General features: G+C 37.5%; 1 protein-coding gene across 1 annotated transcript; it reads right to left on the reverse strand.

Moving 5' to 3' along the window:
• Positions 1-3,435: 3,435 nt before the first annotated feature.
• On the reverse strand, positions 3,436-7,851 carry MAD2L1 (mitotic arrest deficient 2 like 1; the record flags this gene model as incomplete). Its single annotated transcript, XM_082653199.1, has 5 exons — positions 3,436-3,966; positions 4,692-4,795; positions 5,786-5,906; positions 6,850-6,996; positions 7,779-7,851. The coding sequence occupies 5 exons, from the start codon at positions 7,849-7,851 to the stop codon at positions 3,794-3,796; spliced, it is 618 nt and encodes a 205-aa protein (XP_082509325.1). The 3' UTR covers positions 3,436-3,793.
• Between the last annotated feature and the right edge of the window lie 14,852 nt (positions 7,852-22,703).

Consider the following 22,703-nt stretch of genomic DNA (forward strand, 5'->3'; position numbering starts at 1 on the left):
TGAATGCATTCTAATAGTAACATTTATTCAGCATGCATGTTTATATAGTGATTAAAAATGGAGGCGTGTAGCCTTTATGCTATTTTGAATCTCTTCGTACGCATCATGCGCCAAAGAACCTCCCTTCCCAGTTTTCAGATCAAAATTCACTGTGGGGTGTCCTGAGGAGTACCTTAAATAGCCAGTTGTGTTTTGCAGAATATGGGATAAAGAGCCATCCCATTTGAGATACCATGGATGGAGAAAACAAATGACGTTGCTTTAAATGTGAGCCCTGAATATCACAAAATCAATTGCTCTGAGCCAGGGAGGGGTTTGAATATTTGTGAACAAAACAGCAAACAGATCTATTACAGGGTCAGCCAACTACAACCTGTGTGCCAAATATAGCCCACCGTCTGTTTTTTGTTATTGGAACACAGCCATGCTCATTCGTTTACCTGTTGTCTAAGGCTGCTTTCAAGTTATGACGGAATCACTTGAGTAGGTGCAAGAGACCATACGGGTGCAAAGCCTAAACTAGTATCTGACCCTTTACAGAAAACGTTTGCCAACCCCTGGTCTATTAGATCCTTTCACCGTATTTTCACACCTCTCCCCCATCTCCTTGGGAGGAGTATACTTCCCTTCCCCACTGAAGTCTGGCTTAGCCATAAGACTTGCCTTGGCCAGTGGAATATGGAAAAGTGTCAGTGTGCAAGTTCTTGGCCAGTGGAATGTGGAAGAGTGTCAGTGTGCAAGTTCTGAAACTAAGCTTCAAGAATTCTGGCTAGTCACTGCCCTTTTAGTGGTAGAATAACACATGACCTGTAGACTTAGGTGAGAATGAAGACAACACCCCAGCTGACCTGCAGACTTGAAGGAGGAAAAAATGCTTATTGTTGCTATGTTATGGTTGTTTGCTCTACAACAAAAGCCAGTGGAGACATGAGATTGTTATACCTCTGTGTAAAAATTCCCATGGAGGCTTGATTTGTCTGATTGATGGTACTGAGAGAAGGATCCTGAAGACCAGGTGTGGTTCAGTCCCTTCTGGAGCTCTATTTCAAACCTTGATGGGCTCAACTGGAACATGGTTTCATTCCTCTGCCTATGGTGAGCAAAACGGAGTCAGAGCCCAGGCAGGGCTAGAAGCCCACCAGATTCTCTTGGAATCTTAGCTTCTATTTAACATGGTATGAAGTCAGTCACGGTTCTTTCGTCTATTGCTTTAAATATCTTCCCCCCAGGGTGAGGCTGAAGGTGTAGAAGGAGGGTGGGACAAGTCCAGCTGGAACCTTAGGCCAAAGCTTTTCCAATCTAGTTTTATCAGTAAAGCTCATAGCCTGGCTCCCATTCAACTCCAATATGTGTATTTCTGAATTGATACATAATCTGTAAGAGGTGAGAAAGATCAAGACTGGCTCCTCAGAATCCTCACAAGAGTAAACAGTTAACATGCAAATGGTGTAAGAAGTCTAATTTAACCATGTTAACGATGTTGGCTGAGATGAAATGATCAAAGTATTTAAAAATGCAGTTTCCCCTAATTCTTAGTCTTACATCGCAGCTTGTTAAAATGCAAACAAAGCTCTTCATTGTCACTTTCTTTAAACTAGCAATCTGAGTCATTTGGATAGATCACTGGGTAACACCAGTGGTCCATATATTACATAAAGATACGCAGAGTTCACAAATTTGTCACTGAAAATCCCTGGGGCTACCCTAGTTCTCTGGTTTTCAGCCTTTCCTTTGATTCTTTACATAGCTAATATTCTTCCATTAAATTTTTTCAAAGCCAATTTTTTTCTGTTTTCAAAAAAAGAAGAGCCTAGTTGATGCAGAACTGATACTATACAGTAACTTGCAGGCTATAGATTGTATGGCAGAAGCTCCTGTTATTGAAGGTAACATTCAAATCCAGAGCATTAATTTCTGGACATAACTCTTAAAGGAGAGAGAAGTAAGTACCACAATAAATCACAAAAGTAGTAATATTAGGATCACTTAATTTGTCAGAAACATAAATGACAGAAATGTATCATCAGCAATATATAATGTTGCTGCTGGTGAGCTTTTTTGGAGCAAGAACCACATTTTATTATTCCCATTGTTTAACAAAGGGGCATTCAGTGTTTCCTGAAGCAGTCATTGCTTTCTATAAAAACTTTCAAACATATTTCCTAAAAATAGGACCATGATTTTTAACTCTCTCCGTATTTTTACTCAAGCTCTATTTCTGCTTTCCTTCTCAATGCATATTTCAGATGTTAAACAGATTATGAACAGCTCAAGAATTCAAATGTTGACTCTTGACCATCCCTAAATAAACATTATTTCCATTTCTGAGTACCTACTTTCTTATTCAGGAAGACTTGTGGGTGAACCTCAGTTAGGCAGCTTCAACAACTCTTTAGGGATTGGCCTTTGCAACAGCATTCACGATACCCATCATCAAAAACTGGCACCTATTTGTCCAGCAGCTCTAAGAGATGAAAGGATGTAAGACATTTTCCTTGATTCTTAACAAGCACACAATTGGATCAGAGAGAAGATTATCCAGGTGAAATAATAAAGACAAATACATAATGAAGTAAACCTGTTTGGTTACTTCATGGTCCTTTGCCATATATTTTCCTCTCCTTCATAAGATCTCAAGCTTCAGTACTATAATAAATAGTACAGTACTACACGATCCGGAGCTGGCTGAATCCAGGGGTATGGAGTAACCACAGATATGGAGGGCTGGCTGTAAGTTATACTGGGATTTTCAACTGCTTGGAGGGTCAATGATCCAGTCCCTGCACTGTTCAAAGGTCAACTGTATATGGAAAATTAGACAAACAACAGGCTAAGAGTATAGAAAGGTTCTACAATCCAAAATTTGCTAAACTGAATTAATTACAAAGGACATTTATCATTTTACAGAAAGAATGTTTATTTTAAATCTACTGTTATGAGATGAAGGGGGTACAATAAAAGCTTGTCCATTAGATTGAAAGTACCTCAAGACTTACTCAACTTTGAATTCTTAGGCCCTACAACCATAGTAGGCACAAGAAATAATATGCTGTACTTAATGCATCATAACTATTTAGCTGTATTAACACCACACCAATATAAAAATATTGCAAGACAAATTTAAAACATACACATTTAACTTTATTTCATCATTGTCATTTAAAGCTTGATTTTATAAAACATAAAAGGACATTCTTAAAAGTTTGGTATCATAGCAATTTGAACAGTAGGAATATCCATAGCTTCATGGGTTCAAGTTATATAAATTAAAATCAAGTAATTGGAAAATTTTTCAATATGGAAACTATACAAATGAATAAATGGCAAAAGGACCTAATAAGAGCAATATTTTATTACTTATGGACTATCATTAGTTACTCTCAGGATCTAAACAAATATTCTGAATATTCATATTTCTTTTGCTCTATTTTATATTTAAATATTTCTGTATATTCTGAGTCAAGCTGCTTGACCAAAAGGTCTGATTTAGAAAGACATTTAGCTTTATGGCAAAAGTTTTTCCATCTACAGTACTACCTTCAAAGGAACTGACATTACAATGCTAATGAAATCTGCTAGTTCCCTTTGCAACAGTGTGCAATAACTTACATCAGCCCTATGGAAAGTGAAACAGGTACCAAGGAATGGAACAATTATGCACAGATTCAGTAAAGTATAATGTTAAGTTTTCCCCATCTAAAAATTAACCAATGAAATATATCAACTAAAGTTGATTTGGTTTCAGGAAAACCACATTTGAGGATACAAGTACATTACTGTCTTTAGCTCATCCTCAGTCATTGACAGGAATTTTGTAGGCTACCATGCTATTTACTTTGTGAATTGTAGTAGTAAATGAACGAAGACGAACTTCTTCAGAATTGGTAATGAACTGTGGTCCTGACTCTTCCCACTTTTCAGGTACAACCAAATCTTTGTCTGTATAAATCAGGAGATCAAATGAACCTAAATTGGGGATAAAATAATTAAGGTACATTATTTTTTCAAAAGTAAAACTACCTGCCCTGTCTCCCTCACATTTTGAACCACACAATGTTAGAAATGTAGTTTAGCCTGGTCTGTAAAACTAGTTCACTGCTTTTCTTCAATGGAAATTTACTGTAGTACAGAAAATATCGCACTCCTTTCACTTTATCTTATGAAAAATTCAAGTTTTTTTTTTCTTTAAAGAAAAAACCGTTAAAAATATTTGTAGAAAGTGTATAATCAATCACATGGGATAGCATGAATGTAACCTACAGTAAAGCTAACTTCTTGGTTCTGTGACTGATGTATCCTAGTGCCTAGGACAGAGTGTGACATATAGTAGGTTTTCAGGACATATCTGATGTTTGAAGGAATAAGGAAGATAGAAAAGCAAGACACAATTATAGCTATAGTCTTAAATATATATCAATACATAAAAGTGTGTAAGAAATGAAGATAATGAAAGAAATTACATCAAAACATTCAAGAGTGAGTGTTGTGGAATACTTTCATTCCTTTCCTTTTCAGCATTTCCAAATTTTCCAGAATGCATATAACATTACTTTTCCTTTATAATGCTTTCTCATTTTTATTACATGATATTGATAATTAAGAAAAAATTTAATAAAGGGGTAATTCTTAAAATAGTAGCTTAGTCTTTTCCCCAACAAATTTAAGGCAATGTGACATTGTATAATACTTACAGGAAACCTCCAACAGTGGCAGAAATGTCACTGTAGCTGTGATCTGTCTGATCACTGAGCGGATTTCATCTTGGATAGCTTTCTGAGACTTTTCTCTGGGTGCACTACCAAAGAAACCAAATCAATTAATTTAAGTTTTAACGAGTTATTTAAAACATCTGTAAGATTATTTATCTAATTAAATGATTCCAAAATCAAATAAGTAATACATTAAAAAGGAGTTTTTTAGAAAATGAGTACATCATTAGGACCCATAATACCACAGTAGGCATAGTATGTATTTTTATTATTTCATTTATCCTTCCAATCATTTTTTATGGTTGGTCTTAGGATCAGGTCATTTTGTATCAGATGACCAGAAAATTTGCCAAGTGCTTCAAGTTAGGAAAACTTCAGTACCTCTTAAAAAAAAAATAACAGTGGTATCTAAAATATTTAATTGGTATAATCATTTTGGCATTTTTAGTAACGCCTAAGTGTCTAATTCCCTATTGTCTCAAATAAGATATTAAATTGTATGTCAAATTATTTTTATAAGCTAAACATTTCCTAAAAGAGACCAAAGGCTTCAGAAGCAAACTACATTTCATTATGAGAAATGGTTCTGAATTTACAGGTAAGTATGCCTAGGACAATGCTAGTCATTAGCATATTATGATGGGTATTTCCCATTCAGGTAGTCTGGAAACTTCAGAGTTTATGAAGTGTCTTAGGAAACTTGTGGCATTAAGTGAAATACAGTAGAATTGCATCTTAAACTGGGAGAGTCTAGGATAATCCCTTAAGCTTAAAAGTACCTTTAAACAATTCATAAAATGGGCCACCTAGTATACTGTATGGAGTTTTGCATATACCACCATAAATACTACAATTTGAAATTCACCAATTTAGACTAAAGGCGATACTATACAAGTCAGTGACATGCCAAAGTAAGCACAGTTCTTTTCCACAGAAGACTGAAGATCAAATTAAACATCCTAGAAAAAACTATACCTTCTATGAAACTTGTTCAATATAATTAGAACTCATTTTGTAAAGAAAACAAGTTTTAGAACAAGCATATGAAAGTGGAAATAATTTAAATTCCTACTTACCTGTCATCTTTTGCAGTCTTGTCACACTCAATATCAAACTGCCATCTTTCAAGGACCTCACCACTTTCAATATTTGAGATGACTACCACCAATTTCTGCACTGAACACTTGCATAACCATTCTGTAACACATAACAAGGCATCTTTTTTGGTTCACTGCATTACAAAGCAACTCTTTTCTTGGGTCCCACTTCCTATCCTCAGCAAATTTCTACCACTGCTATTTTGGATCTCCTCCAAATTATACAGAAAACTTGCCCCATCAATAACCTAGCTCCTGTTTTCAAATTCTCAGTATTTATACCAGGTATAGCACTGGGTGCTGAGGACAGGATCGTAAACATTCGGTACTTCCATCCTAATCCAAGGCAAGAGTGTAGGAGATAACATTAACCTAATCACTGCACCAATTAACATGAAATTAAAATTGTAACTGCTATGCAGGTGCAAAATATGGTACAATGAAAGCATAAAATAGGAAAATTTGACTCAGGGAGGATTTGAGTTTAGTTCTAAGAGGTTCCACACCAAATAATCCAAGTGCAGCCCTATGAATGACGATGGGTGATTTAGCCCTGAAGTTAATGAAAATACAACGATGTAATTTAAAAAATGAAGTTCCTTAAAACAACAAAAATGATCCGTGAATTTTAAAATTAAAAAGGAAAAAAAAAAAGATGAGAGCTGTAGCATTTTTTAGGACTAGTAATTTGGAAGGTCAAATGGGTAGATAGGGCAAAATATCCCACAACACAGAAAAATTAGAAATGGGATTCCTAAGTGGAGAGAAACATGAAAGAGAAACTAATAGGAATTCTAGAAAAAGAAAGAAAAGCAATAGATGGAGAACAAATATTGATCCAACAATACTGCAACTTCTTGAGCGAAAAGGAAAAAATGAGTGTTCAGATAGAAAAGGCTACTGACTCAGGCAGGATTAAAAAAAAAAAAAGACAAATGGAAATAGGTGAAAATAAGAAAATTCTAATGAGCGCTCTGTTATTTAGTAGTTCTTCTTCTTTAAGTTTAGTCCCACAGGTTGAATTCAGTTTTACAATTAATTACCTTTCAGTTGTTCCACCACATTATTTAGGTATTTTATGAGTTCAGGATCAGTAGTTACAAGCAAGGTGAGTCCATATTTCTGCACTCGAGTAAAGGTTTCGGATGGATATATGCCACGCTGATATAAAATGCTGTTGATGCCAAATGCTGAAAACAAGAAATATTAAAGTCATTGTCACTTTGTAACTTCGGGAAATAAAGCATATTTAGATGTGGCTATGGTTTCATTAATGGTGTAAAGCTGTAAAAGTCTAAACACACGTGTTTCTGTGTTTTGCTGAAAGCAGAATAGGTACAAAGTGGCATTAAAAATCCTTAAAATCTTGCTTCTAAGTAAGAGAGAAAGTGATACCTGCATTTATGTGGCAATAAAAGAAAAATGCCAAACTGCATTAGTCTCCCAGTGGCAAATTTCATTTCATTGTAAAACAAGTCCAAATTCAGACTGTGTGGTTAGAGGATGTCAAAATAGGCAACCGACTGACTAGTCCAAAGCCCAGGCAAGCCTCTCCCCCTCTCTCTTTCCTCCTTCTATCATCACAAGTTCTGCCAGGTTCTATCAGAAGGTACAACTGGCCTGGTCCAGGACGGCGCTTCCATCACCGTCAACCAGTTTCACCTCGCGGGGGTGATGGTGAGGGGTGAGCTCTGCACTTTAAAGAAACTCCCGGCGAAGGGGCTGTACCGCGAAGCAGGCCTCAGCAGCACCTAGGCGTCCTCCGCCATCATTAGCAAGGCGTCGGGAGGAGGCGCCTGCATCCGCCTCTTCCCAGATTCCTCCTGCCGGGCAGGAGGCCAGGGCTGAGAGGGCTTCGGTTCGGGGCCGCTCCGGCCCACCTGGCTTCCCCCCGCCTCGGAAGCCGAACCGCGGGCCTGCCGGGCGGCCTGGGCTCCGTTCTCCCCGCCCTACGGCCTGCGCGAGGACTTACAGAAGAACTCGGCCACGATTTCGGCGCTCCCGCGCAGGGTGATGCCTTGCTCCCGGGAGAGCTGCAGCGCCATGGCCAGGCCCACGGATGAAGGCACGCGCTTGCACCCGGCAGACAGCAACACCAGGGGTTTCCAGAGCAGTTCCCCGCCACTCGTTTCAAAAGTAACGACGCAGGACGCCGTCGGCCCCTCGCGCAGGCGCGACAAGCTTTTAGGCCCCGCCCTACGCAGCGGGGTCCCGCAAGATCTCTGGGCCTCCGCAGGAGCGGCCGTTCGCGCAGGCGCGGTGGGTAGGCGTGGTGACACTGTTCCCAGGGTTTAGACTCGGGAGGACCCCTGTTGGGCACCGGTAGTTGTGGTCGGCGAGCTGCCTGGCGCCCGTGGGGGAAGATGGTAGGTCCAGGTTTTAGTGGCCGCTCCCTAGGTCTGGGGACAGAGCGACCAAGGAGCACAGTTCCCTAGTTTAAAGATATTTTGAAAGTGATATGAACTGTCCGCCAGCTGCGGCATAAGTGGCCCCAGGGATCCTCAGTGGGCGGCTGGAACATGCTAGATGCTTTGGGAATTCGTAAAGCAACTGCGTGCGCGGCAGCCTAGCCACAGTTTTAGAGGGATTACTGTGTGGGCGGCTTTTCTTGAGAAATTGGGTTAGGGGTTAAAGGGACGAACTGCTTGCATTTTTCTATCCCTTGTTTGTCCTGGGCTCAGCTCTTGTTTATGCCCCGCCCCGCCTCCCTGCGAGGCGGAGTCTGGGGGCAGCAGGTGGCTGCGTCTGCTGGGCTAGCTTGCATTGTGTACCCCTCCACCCCTAGGCGACTGGTCAGGAATAAGGTCACCTCACCAAAAAGGCTCATCAGCACTGAAGAGCTTTTCAGTGAATTTTGACTCACAAATTCAATGACTTTTAATGTTAGGATAAGAAGTATTAAGGAGATAGTGCACAGCTCATGTTCATGTGAGATGTGAAACAATTTTATACTTAAAGCAGGTGGGAAAATTATTCGTAAAATGAAGTCTGAGAAACTTAACCACCAGATGTACTGTTACTTAATTATAGGAGAAAAATGCCCGAGTGTATTCGTTTTCTATTGCTGCGTAACAAATTGTCATAAATTAGTTTAAAACAACACCCATTTGTTATCTCAGTCTTTAGGTCAGGAGTCTGGGACATGGCATAGCTGGGTGCTCTACATAGTCTCATAAGTTTGAAGTAAACGCACCTGTCTGCAGGTGGGATCTCATCTAAAATCTGGGGTCCTCTTTTGACCTCCTTGGTTCCTGGCAGAATTAATATCCTTGTTCTTAGATTGAGGTTCTCATTGGCTTGCTAGCTGTTGGCCAGAGGCCAGCCTTGTGCTTTTGCCAGGTAGCCCTTCCATAGGCCTTCTCCCACTTCCAGTCTCTCTGACTTCAGGGAGGTCCTTTTAAAGGGCTTACGTGATTAGGTCAGTCCCAGCCAGATAATTTCCTCTTTGTTGAAGCTAATCTTCAAAGTGGTTTTGCCTCATAATTACATTTCTGGTCACGCTCAAGGGGAGGGATTATATAGTATATGCTCCCTAGAAGCCACAAATTTGGGAGGCCATCTCAGAACTCTGCCTAGTCACAGTGTTAGGTATCAGAATTTGATCAGTTTGAAGAGTGAAACAGGTATAAGAGGTAATAAGCTGACTTGACCCTGCGAAATATTTTCCTTACATTCTTTAGTCTCTGTGGTACAAGTGTGTATGCGTGTGTTTAAATCACCACCTTTTCATTCCTTCCACCAGGATTTTGGGTTAGAGCCAGAATTCTGGCATCACGCTGGTAGAGCATGATGCCCACCTTACTTCATGTATAAATTGTCTGTCTTTCTAAGGAACTTACTACTTAGCACTTCAGGAAAGACTTCCTTCAGTTTCATAATAATACAGTAGATGCAAATAATCGTTAGTATAATTTTGGAGATTCTAGAAGGCTGGCAAAATATATGAGATTTCCATATATAGAGGAAGTATTTGTTAATGCTTTCTTTGTGTTCTAGGAGGAGGTGTAAGAAATGATTAAGGCTTAGAAAGCATGGTCTGTGCTTTTTGAGGATTTGTAATCTAGTTCTGTTTAAATATGCATACTTAAAAAACAGTTGAAGTCTCATAAATTGGACCTTATCTGGCTTCTGCCTACCTGGTATCTGGCTTCTGCCTACCTGGCAGCCTCCTTTCAGGTTACTATCCTAACCTGCCTACTCCTTTAGTAACGTTTCAAACTCAGGGATTTTTGTAAGGTGCTTTCCTCTGCCCAGAAATTGAGTTTTATCTGTTCAAATTTCTGATTATATCCAGACTTTTTAAACTTAAATGTTACTGCATGAAAGAAATTTTCTTTTACCCCTCAGGGTATAAGGTGCTGCTCTTATGCAGAACTCTCATAGCATCCCATAGTGCTATTTCAGAGCACTGCTTTCACTTGCAATGAAAACAATTACATTATCATTATTTAAAGATATCTTTTGTATCTTCCTGTTTTGGCAGAGGATTCATGATGACATTTATTGGGTGCCCCACAAATATTTGTTAAATAAATATTTGAATATTTGCCTAGGAAAGCTTCATGGAAGAACCCAAAATGTTTTCTAGTTGGAGAGCAGGTTGGATGGATGCGGTAAGGCCACTTTTAGGGAGCTTTGAATACCAAGACCCATTTGAGTTGATTGAACTAGATGTACAAGGATTTCTAAATTCTTAGGATTGTTGTAATTAAAGGGGTGTTTTTTTTCAAGTGTAAATTCAGTAATGGTAGTAGAATAGATTGTGTAGTGGACCATCTAGAGTGGTGGTTCTCAAACCTGAGCATGTGAAAGAATGACTTGGGTATTTTGCAAACTATGTGGATTCCTGGCTTCTGTTCCTCCTTCTTTCAGTCTGGTTCAGTTCAGTACCATAGACACTAGTCACATGTGACTTAAGAACTTAAAGTGTGCTGGTGTGAACTGAGACATGCTACAAGTATAAAGTACGATTTCTAAGACTTCGTATAAAAAAAGAATGTAAAGTATATTGATTTTTTTGGTAATTGATTATATATTACAATGACACTATACATGTACTGGATTAAATAAAATATATTATTAAAATAATTTCACTTGTTTCTTTTTAGTTTTTTAATCTGTCTACCAGAACATTTACAATTACATAGATGACTTTTGTCATCTTTCTATTGGACAGTGCTAGTCTACTTTCTGGAGTCTAGGAGATGACGTGATTTAACCAGCATCCCAAATGATTCTGATGCAAGTTCTTAAATCAGTCTTTGAAAAGCAGTAAACTATGATGGCAGTTTTAGTAATGCAGGCCTAGGAGGTTGAGTTCCTGGACTAGATGGATGCCAGAGTTTAAGTAATAAAGTATACATCAGAGCAAGGCATTTTGAAAAAAGAATTGAGTTTTGATGACTGATATGGAGGAAGAATGAAATGCTAGTACAGAATCCAAGGTGACAAGCCTGCCATATACAGTAGAGTTGGTCAGAGCTCTCGGGATGTTAGGTAGAGCTGCTCAACTCTGAGACTGTTCTGTTTCACTGTAACACTTACGATTCTAGAAGCTTTGGTGGAACTTCTTTCCCATTAGCTTTTGGGCACTTGGTTTGGCGTTGATCCCATCTTACCTAAAGCATGCACCCTTATCTTTACAGAAGGTTTTTTAAAAACTTGTTTTCAGTTACTTGAATTTACTTTTATTCACAATTCAGTGACATCTTTCTAATGTGTATTGTTAGGGGAAGGTTATTTGGACAGGGAGAAGTATAAATTAAGATTTATTTCTGAAGAAAATTCAAGCAGAGTGCATAATCAAATAACCTAAAATTATAAAAGAGATGAATATGAAAACGTATGTCATAAACAGACCTGTATTCCATATTAGAATGCTAAAATCAGAAATACTCATAAAAATTTCCAAAGCTAGAATCAAATGGAATTTTAGGCAATTAACTAATAACTTAGCTGGACAGTCTTAGAGATGAGGAAACTGAGGTCCGGAGTGACTACATAGTCTAAGATTCAATATCTGGTTAGTAGAAGATTTATAGTAATAGAATCTTGGGTTCTTGACTTAGTTTCTTTTAAAATTATTTCTATTTGAAGACATGCTGTAAAATTCTCTTATTTTTAAAATATTAACTGATTTTAGACTAAGGGTGTTCAATAACCTGCACACTTGTCAAGAAAATGGCAATTACAGTCCTTAATGAATTTTATGCCAGTGTGCAAATAGTTACAAACGCCACAAGATGGCACTGTTTACATGTAAAATAATACTTTGAAAAACAGTCCATGTGTATGTGCTTTAGTTCAAAGTGAAATGAGGAAAAAAGAATTTAGTGATTTCTAAGGTATTCGTATGTGTGGAACACATCAGAATGAAATGTTGGATCATAATATATTATAGAACTGTTACAATTCTTTTAAACACATGGCGTGTATGCATACACACATGCCTGAAAACATATTTATTTACATTTAAGTTGCATATTTGTTTTTACCTGGAAAAAGAAAACATTTTAGGTAGTTGAGTCATTATTCTGATAGACTTATGACAGTTTTCCATCACATTTCCAGGTGTTATTCTTGAGTCCAATATCTTGAAATAGAGCATTTTGTTCTAAAATGGGTAAAACAGGAATGCTTATCTTTATGAGAATTTTAATAAAATTAAATTTATCCACTAAATTTAGATTAAAAATTCTGTGCACATAGATATTTATGTCAGTATGGGGAATTTGCTCTCTTTAAAAGAAAGGATGCTGTCATAAGTCTTAGTTATTCTATTTCTTATATAGATAATTTCTCATTTGATGTGAAGAGCAAGAATTAAAATCAGACATTTTCTACTCTGATTACTTAAGGTTTATTTTGTAGATCTAATGAATGTTTACATTTTTTCATAAGCTTAAGAATTGAATTGGGTAATGTAAATCTCCTAGAGATCCATCTTCCCCAAATACTTTCCTTCTAAGGACTCTTTGTTGGTCCACATGTTCAAAATGATAGAACAAATTTGAATCATGAAATTTTATTAATAAGCAATGGCTTAATAAACTTAACAAATATATCTCTGTACCTGCATAATTCATCATTTTTAATGATCCAGTTGCATGTATAGGATATTAAAATTTTATCTTTAGTAAAAATTCAGTACAAAAATTATTGAAAACTTATTAATAATTCCATAATTTCTTGTAATGAAAAGCATGGGCTGTTCTTACCAGAAAGTATTACCATGTTGTATTATTTTATCATAACTCTATTATGATAAGTAATATATAGTCACTTAGAAGTCTTCCATAGCTCAACCATGATTAGGCACCAAAAGGCATAACTTGAAAGGTAGGTACTCTTATTCCTATTTAATCCTCAGAGACTGTTTGGAACATATATATATATATATATATATATATATATATATACACACACACACACACACATATATGTGTGTGTGTGTGTGTAATATATATATGAAGAATGGGTTCTGCAATCAATTGTCTTTGACAGCAGAGTATATTTTAAAATGTAAATGAAATTCAAAACAGCTCATAAGAGTGTCTGATATGGAAGCTAACAGCACAAAGCCTCTGTGAAGAATTAAAAGCCATGGTTGCAATTAATAAAAACAGATTTAATGCATTAAATGATTTTATAATTACATATTAAATTTGGTTAAATATTTTATGCCCATAGTACATTTTAAGCTTGTTGCTTCTGAATCTTTTGTAGGTGAGAGTCATTTTTACTATTGCTTAATATGTAAATATAGGTGAATTAGTTCTGCTGAATCTACCAGCTAATAATACAACTAAGATGTTATTTGAGTAAGTGGAAAAGTATTTTTTGAGACATTCCATAGACAAAATAAATAAGCCATAAAGTTGGGTCTTTCTCAAATATTTGTTAGTACCTTTTTATAAAATATTTATGGGGAAATAAAGCTTTGTGAGAACATGAAAATCACTTTACTTTAAATTCATTTATATTTTTCTATTTAGATAAACTTGGCTTTTTCAACTGAAACAAGTTTCTTATAACTTGCATTGTGTTTATAGCTCATTCAAACAATACAGTAGTCAAACCATATTTATCAGGTTACAGGTCAGTCATGCACATTAATTCTATTATTTGTGCTGAGGTTTTCTACATATAAATTGGCTATGACAGTGTTTTTAATTCTTGAATGATTTGTATAACCTGTTTAACATCAACTAACAGCAAAAAGGGTTACTGAATTCCACAGTTTTTGGTTTAATGTTGGAGATTAAGTGGATTAAATATTAAATCGTGTCTTTTTATGATTGCTTAGTCCCAATATGGTTGTAAATATAGGTGGTAACATTTTACTCCAAAATAGATTGCAGCTTTGTTTTAAGGCAATTGTTTGGGTTATCCAGTATATACCTCTTTAAACCTGTGTTACGCCATTATCAAAACAAAAGAAAACTTGAAATCAAGTTTCATTTAATTAGTATATCTCCGAGAATATTCTTGCAGACTCTAGTATGCGAAACAATGGACTGTAGCATTTTAGTTTACATAAATTTAGATGTTTTTAAAGTTTATTCACAAAATTTTGTTATTAAAAGTAATATGTAGTTATGAGTTTGTATAATTAAAAAATTATTAATAAGATAGATTTCTTTTTGTTTTTGGAATTATACATTAAGACTCTTACTAATTTTGAACTACCTTTAATCTCCTTTAAAATAATAAGAAATTATGATATTTACTTCTCAAGAGCAGCCAAAAATGCTATTGTTAACACAGAAGTTGAACATCTTAGTGAATGAAGAAGTTATGCGTTGCTATTCCTAGGATGGCTGCCTGCCTTAGGAAAAAGATCAGGAGTGTGGGAAGAACTTAAGGCCCCAAGTACACTTGCCTATGCCTTCTGGGAGACTGGAACTTGAAGGAAGATTATTCAAAGGACTCTGGAAGTGTAAATGTACCTTCCTCTTCTCTTTCTCAAAGATCTTGTTTAAAATAGTGTGTCTCATCAGTAACAGAGAAGATAATGAATACACGCCAATATAGGTTTATTTATCTCTAAATTATAGACATTTTCCACAGTATTAGGTATAGTGTGTATATGTGTGTGTGTGTGTGTGTGTGTGTGTGTGTGTGTATGTATATGTATGTAGGAAAGTAAGAAAGATGAGATAAATATTTTAAAAAATGACTCTTGTATCGCTAGAAAATAATTTTACTTTCACTAAATATATTAACTGTATTAAGACTTACATGGTTAATATGCTTCCTTATTCTTAAAAATCTTGGTTTAATTATTTGTGAAGAGTGATTTAAAAGTCAGATACTTTAGCTTAATTTAATACTTGGATTTTTTTATTTGTTTTTTGAGTTTTTGGTTTTTTGACCATCAGAGCTAAAAAAGTTACATCACAAAGATATGAAGATACTAATGAGAGTTCATTGTTGACTTCTTATTTTTATTTACCTGTATTTAGCAATTATGCAAAGCCTTGAAAAGTTATTATTAAATTCCCCATTTTCCTGGTGCCAATTAGATGTTCTTACAAACTTAAAAGTGTTGTATTTTTATTATTTTGAAAAATGGGTCTAAAACAAAGGTTTAAGCAGTTTGGGTCCATTTCATTTTTTTTTTTTTTTTTTTTTTTTTTTTGCGGTACACGGGCTTCTCACCATTGTGGCCTCTCCCGCTGCCGAGCGGTGGCTCCGGACGCGCAGGCTCAGCGGCCATGGCTCACGGGCCCAGCCACTCCGCGGCATGTGGGATCTTCCCGGACCGGGGCTCGAATCCGTGTCCCCCTGCATCGGCAGGTGGACTCTCAACCACTGCGCCACCAGGGAAGCCCCTGTTTTTATCTTTTAATTGCCCTTGGAACTAATTTGTAATTTAGAAATATTATAAATAGATTAGAAAAACTTGTTTCCAAGTTTTTCAATGTTCAGATGAAGTTTTTTTAAAAAAATAATTGACACAGACATGCTCTCTCAGTAGCTTGAGTGTCTTGAAAAAAATTGTTCATTTTAAAAGTCACTTTTTCTCTGAAAGAACATGAATGTTAATTTTTCTGAAATTCTTGTTAGATAGCACAGTACCAACTGTTAGCCGCACAGAGAAAGAGCCATTAAATTTGCAACAGTTGACTTTCATTTCTTTGGGGATACTAGTCGTGACCTGTGACTTTCTGTCCTGCAGACTGTGAGGGTGTCGGTGTCAATCCATTTGTTACATTTTAGTACAGCTTAGTTTATTTTCTTAAAGAGTCAATATAAGTGGGAATTCTACATTTCTTCCTGTACCCCAGTGAATTGTTTTGTGCACACATCCCAATCTGGAAATAATTGGTTTTGAGAATGTATGCAGAAACCCTGTTGGCTGAAGGATATATCACGTGGAGTTGGGGATGGTCATGGTCCTTGCTTGTCCCCTCTCCCAGGCAGACATGGAATGGATATAGCTAGGTTGGCCAACTTGCATGCCTGTATAGAAATTTGAGTTTTCGTTCTCCTTGCTGGCTTCTGCCAGAGCAATCCTATGAGGAAAATACATTATCTTTATTGGGAAAGAGTGCCCCAGGCTTTTGAATCCCATTCATTTTCCACTTAAGTCTGCGGAAGGCATGGAATAAAAACCCTCTTCAGAGTTTCAACAAATTCTTATGTGGTAGAAGTCCATTTGGATCACAAGAGAAAGAGCTTTACTACTGGTAGCATGGAGGTGGAGTGTCATGGCATTGCTTGAAGAAGCAGGAATCTCCAAGCAATCTATCAGAAGCAGAGTTCTTAGGCAAATGTGCAAGAAAGGGATGCCAAAATAGCATGTTCTAGAAACTTTTTAGAGGCAGACTATCTGGACAATTTAAGAAAAATTAAGAAATTTTTCCCTTATCTGTAAAATGGAGGTAATAATAGTACTTGCCACATAAATTTTTTGTAAGGATTCCATTAGATAATGCAAGTGAAGTTTTGATTTACTATTAATATATGATTCTTGTTATTGTTATATTATTGTTATTATTAGTTATTATTATTATTTTTTAGGTAGCTTTTCCTCCACTTTCCCATGCAACTCTCCTGGTACTTGTCTGGTACTTCTTTAGTCTAGGATAACTAAAGGAGTCCTTAGGTAAAGCAATTTAAGGCAGAGATTGGGACAGACGCTCTCTTAACATTATGACAAAGAAGAAGTAATAATAGTGCTAACTACCTTTAACTGAGCACTTATTTTCTGCCAGGCGTTCTTCTAAGTGCTTTATGTGAATCAATGTATTTAACCCCTTCACAGCCCATGAATTATGTACTATTATTACCTGCATTTTTTACAATGGAGGAAACTAAGTTACAGAAGGAGGTTGGATTAATTTATCTAAGGTCCAGGCCATCTAGATGATAGCAGGATATGAATCCTGAAAGTGTGGAAGGTCTGACTAGATTTCAGTAATCTACCTTGAGGGGTCCTTATGCCCTGTCCTTCCCTCCATTTTTTATGTGAAACTCCTGGAACTCATCCAGCAATGGAACACAATGAAGCCGAATGGCTGGAAACCTAATGGAAACATAGGTTTCAGCATAGAGAGAAGACCCTGGGCTTAGGATAGGGGTTGGAGCAAGGGCAAGAGGCCAGAAGTGGAGGAAGAGAGACAAGAGGTGGGGCCCAGGGTGAAGTACTGTCTCTTCAGGTTAAGAGCGGGCAGCTAAAAAGGGTACCCTGAGTAGGACTGCAACAGCAGAAATGGTTTTTTTTAATGTGTGTGTGTGTACTATACAAATGCTCTGGCTAAGGAACAGATTGGTGATTGAAATCCAGCCTTCTGCTCAGCTTGCCAACTCTGTGGGTAGTTCTGACAAAAGGAAGTGAGGATGTCCAGTACAAGAAAAATGTAAAGGGATGACAAATCTGAGAGACATTTTGAAAATGTGTTCATGTGTTTGAACTCTGAAGAATAAAGTGTGGTATCTTAGAGGTCATAGTGAAATTGTATACGTGGAGATGAGTTTGGGTGAGTTCAAGTGAGTTTGGGTCAGGAAAAGACTCAGGGAAGGAATTGGGGGTAGTAACTAATAAAATGTCACATGGTGGAAGAAGATACAATGAAGGAAACTCAAGAAATGGAGAAGTAGGAGGCAAATCATGAAATGAATGTCCTAAAAACCTACTTAGTGAATCTGAGTTGGGTGGGAAAATATTTTAGTAGTTTGGTATGCAATTCAGTACAAATAAGAATGACCGGGAAAACATCATTTGATTTTTTTTTTTTGCGGTACGCGGGCCTCTCACTGTTGTGGCCTCTCCCGTTGTGGAGCACAGGCTCCGGACGCACAGGCTTAGCGGCCATGGCTCACGGGCCCAGCCGCTCCGCGGCATGTGGGATCTTCCTGGAGCGGGGCACGAACCCGCGTCTCCTGCATCGGCAGGCGGACTCTCAACCACTGTGCCACCAGGGAAGCCCACATCATTTGATTTTGCACTCAAGAGATCTTTGGTGAGGAAGCAATTTGGGGCAATTTGGGGCATGGAGAGGGGATGGAAGTCTTTTTCAAGGAGTTTGGAAGTGAGGGATAATGAGATAGAAGCGAAAGTTTTATGAGTTAGAGGCTTGGAGAGTGGGGGAAATAACATGAACAATTGCTGGATCTTGGGAATTTTATTTTTAGGAATATAGAGGAAAGAGAGCCAGAAGAAATATAAAAACTGAAGTTGGAAGTTGGAAAGGTATAACTAATAGAGCCAGAGGCCACAGAAAACAGTGGCATCGAGGACCTAAGTGGAGAATAAGCCTTAAAAGAGACAGTTTCGGGCTTCCCTGGTGGTGCAGTGGTTGAGAGTCCGTCTGCCGATGCAGGGAACACGGGTTCGTGCCCCGGTCCGGGAAGATCCCACATGCCGTGGAGCGGCTGGGCTCGTGAGCCATGGCCGCTGAGCCTGCGCGTCCGGAGCCTGTCCTCCGCAACGGGAGAGGCCACAACAGTGAGAGACCCGCGTACCGCAAAAAAAAATAAAAAGAGAGGGAGACAGTTTCTTGGGAAATGAAAATATACAAGAAAGAAGAGGTGAGAGTATGGAAATTTTTATTTTTAATGAAACATTGAGGATAATTGCAAAGGGTTCATGGACCCAATTCCAGCGTGTGTGTGTGTGTATGTGTGTGTGTGTAGGCTTCTGTACAGCAGCAAGCAATTCTCTGATGCCATCAGTGTCCCAGAATTCAAGTCAATTCTGACACGATCTGATCCTACCCAGAAATAGAATCAGATTCCACAGGTAAAGTTCTCAGTCCCACAAGACCACCCTCCACTTCAGAGACCAGTTTCAAGCCCAGGTTGGTTACCTGTGTTGCTGACCTACTGGCTACAAACCAGAGGTTCCCACATCCTCCTCCTTGGTTTCGAATAATTTGCTAAAACGGCTCATAGAACTCAGGAAAGCTTATTTACTCACTAATTACAAAATTATTATAAAAGAATATTAAACTATATGAATAAATATCTAGATGAAGAGATACATAGGGTGAGGTCCTGAACAAAGGAGCTTCTGTCCTCTTGGAGCGTGGAGCCTGGCAGCGTGGCACATGAGGTGTTCTGGTTTCCCTACATGGAAGCTCCCTGAAAAAGGGTAAAAGCTGTCCTTTTGGGTTGTTATGGAGGCTTCGTTACATAGTCATGATTGACTAAATCATTGGCCAATGGCGATTGATCCAATCTCCAGTCCCTCTCCCCAGGAAATCAGGGGGTGGGACTGAAAGTTCTAACCCTCTAATCACAGAGTTGGTTTTCCTGGCGACCAGCCCCCGTTCTTTGGGTGGGACCCAAAAGTCACCTTCCCTGGAACTTTTTCTGGAACTGAAGGCAAGAACCCAAATATTATCTTTTTTTCCCTTATTGATCAGGAAATTTCAAGGGCTTTGGGAGCTGTGAGCCAGGAACTGTGGATGAAGACCAAATATTTATCATTTTTTATATATATATATATGTATATATATTTGGCCACTGTGTATGTATGCTTGTATATATATATATATTTCTCATATATGTTTGGTCATCTGGATGACCAAATATATAAATTTTCTATAAATCACAGTATTGCAAGAACTTAGTTCTCAGTGGAGGAAGAGGCAAGATAGGGAAGTGGGGGAGGGCAGAGATACACAGACAAGGTTTTTTTGAGCAGCCATTGTGGGGAATGGGAAGAAAAGTCAACCAAGGAGAAATAAAAATACAGAGCATTTTTTCTCAATAGATATTTTTTCTCGATATTTATTGAGTACTATTTATCTCATGATGTGGTACTGTGTGACTGCAAGAGGGAAAAGAAAACATCCTTTCTTTGCCAGGCAAATCTAATTGGGGAGACGATACACAAAAATAGCTGCAAATAGGAGGTATCAGATGAGAATCAAGTGAATGTATGCAGCAAACGCACAATGAATTCAAAGATAACTATGGAATGTTTCTTGGAGGACAAAGAACTTAAAGAGTGCCTAGAACTGGCTGGCAGATATGGGTGGTGGTTAGGGAAGGTTTAATGAAGAATATTAACTCCAATTTGAGTCATAAAGAAAAAGTAGATGTAGACATATAAGTAGGACATTACAGGCACAGAACTTAAAATCGATAGACCCAAAGTTTAAGCACCAAACTAGCTCACTTTACCTGGGACACAATCCTCATGTAATTAGATCACACCTGGGTCTTTCTTCTAGAGAGTCTTGTGTGGCAGGCTGGAAAATTTGTACTGTTCCAGGACATTAGAGAGCCACTGAAGGTTTTTGGACTTGGGAATAACATAGAGTGATGTTTTAGTAACATTAGTGTAGCTGATGTACAGATTGCAGAGTTATAGTAACAGTCAAGGCAAGAAGCACTCGAGTACTTCTTCACTGTTTAAAGTCTGGTGAGTGCTATAATTACCAGGAGAATCCCAGGTTTTGCCTCATTATCATAGATTCATCAGTTTCCCTCCTTTTTTTCCTTTCCAAAGACATCTTTGGTGTCTTTGATTTCTGGTTCTTTAACTCCTCCAAGTGTTCAGTCATTTAAAGAATCTCCTATCCTGCCTCTTGGCTTTGTGTGCCCTGTCTTCCATTGCTCTTTTTGTATAAGCTGTCCTGCTCTCTGTCTTGACTTGATTCAGAGAGAGAGGCCTGCACGTTTCAGCCTCATCACAGAGAATGCCAATAAACTGATGGCCTGCGTCACTCAATTCCTAACGTTACGTATATATCCCATAATATTTGCTAAGCTTTCTATGGCTACTAGTGTTTGATATTTTATTAAACAAGTTCAATAAAGTATTTCTGCCTTTCTTTTTGGTATCATGACCAACAGATGAGCATAGTAAAGTTAGTGTGGTTGTATTTGTGACTGCATAGTAGCTCCAGGAACCCTAGAAGTTTCTTACCATTTTACTAAGTTTTCACTCAATTTTAATTAAATTTGAAAACCTTTAAAATTGAGATCAGAAATTCATATACCTTAATTTGATTTTTTTACTCTCTTTAAAATACCAAAATATTGCTGTTGATTGCTATTGGATAAATTGGTTTTTATTTAAAAAATTACCTATTTCTGCCTTCTCTTACTGTGACTTAGTATCTAAAACATAGTGGATATTAAAATATATGAGATGAAAATATATAAAGGGTGAAAATGAATAGAAAGAAGTCTGGATCCTGTAATATAGATATATCTACACACATAGTATGATCCTGATGCCATTTGAACCCATAATAATCTCCCTTTAAAAGCATCATTATAGTATTGATAGTTTCTAAGTCTCTTGAAATTATTTTAGAAAGTAGAAATTCTGAGTAATGAATACTTAATGCAATTTTACTGAAAGCAATAAGAAAGCATCAAGTAGTTAAATTAACTTTTTAATTCTGAGGTAATTTATGAATGATTCAGTCCTGCTCTTCTGCTTGAAACCTTTTTCCTTCAGTAAAAGAGGACAAACTTGGTTTTATCTTGAGAGTTCAAGAAGGAGTGAAAATTGAGTAGAAAGAAGTCTTTATTCTGGAAAATGGATCTGATTTCGAAGTTCAACTGGAATAAGCAATTGTTAAATTTTGTATAGAAAATTGTATCTAATTTCATAATTATCTGATTATTTGATTTATTGAGTAAACAAAGCATACTGTTTCGTAAAGTCTATGAATAAATACTTTTCCAACCATGACCGATTAAGTGGAAACAAAGAGAGTGAACAAAAACGGAAGGGGGTCATGGATCTGCATCTGCATGGAGGAAGAGGGCAGTACTTTTGGGGAGTGCAATTTACATGAGCATCTGGGTCTTTTGTCATGTTTTGGATGGATGACCCGAGTCTGATATATTGGTGAATAGCATTAACAAAGGTCTCGTTGTCAAAGGCTAGGAAGAAAAATGCAATTAGCCACAGCAATGAGGTGATGTCTGTGTTTGGGGGAAAAACTGATACCTAACTGACTATAGAAAAAACTGAAATGATACCATCAGTAAAAGGCCAGATTTGTGTGTGTGTGTGTGTGTGTGTGTGTGTGTATCCACTATATAGTGATCTTAACTCAGTGGGATATGACAAAAAAGTCATTTTTTTGATAGTGTTTGGATTATGTGATGAAAGTGGATATGTACCTGTTACTAACCAAATGACCCGATAAACTCAGTGAATTCATAATTCATAATATACCAATTTCACCAACCTGACAATACTGGTGAATACTGCTTTGCAATACTGTTTGTTTTCTATTTAAAGAAAATTTGAATTAAGTAAAAGTGCACTGGAGTTCCAAAGAAGTTTGTTCTTTTTTTTTTCTCCCTCTCTATAAACCATGCCATCCAGAGTAGGGAACCATATCTAATCTCCCAATTAGGTCAGGCCCCAGGATAATCAATCTCTTTAACAGCAGATGCCTTGTTTTAGCAAATGAATGCT

The sequence above is a fragment of the Grampus griseus genome, assembly GCF_964374135.1.
Source record: "Grampus griseus genome assembly, chromosome: 4".
Taxonomy (NCBI): domain Eukaryota; kingdom Metazoa; phylum Chordata; class Mammalia; order Artiodactyla; family Delphinidae; genus Grampus; species Grampus griseus.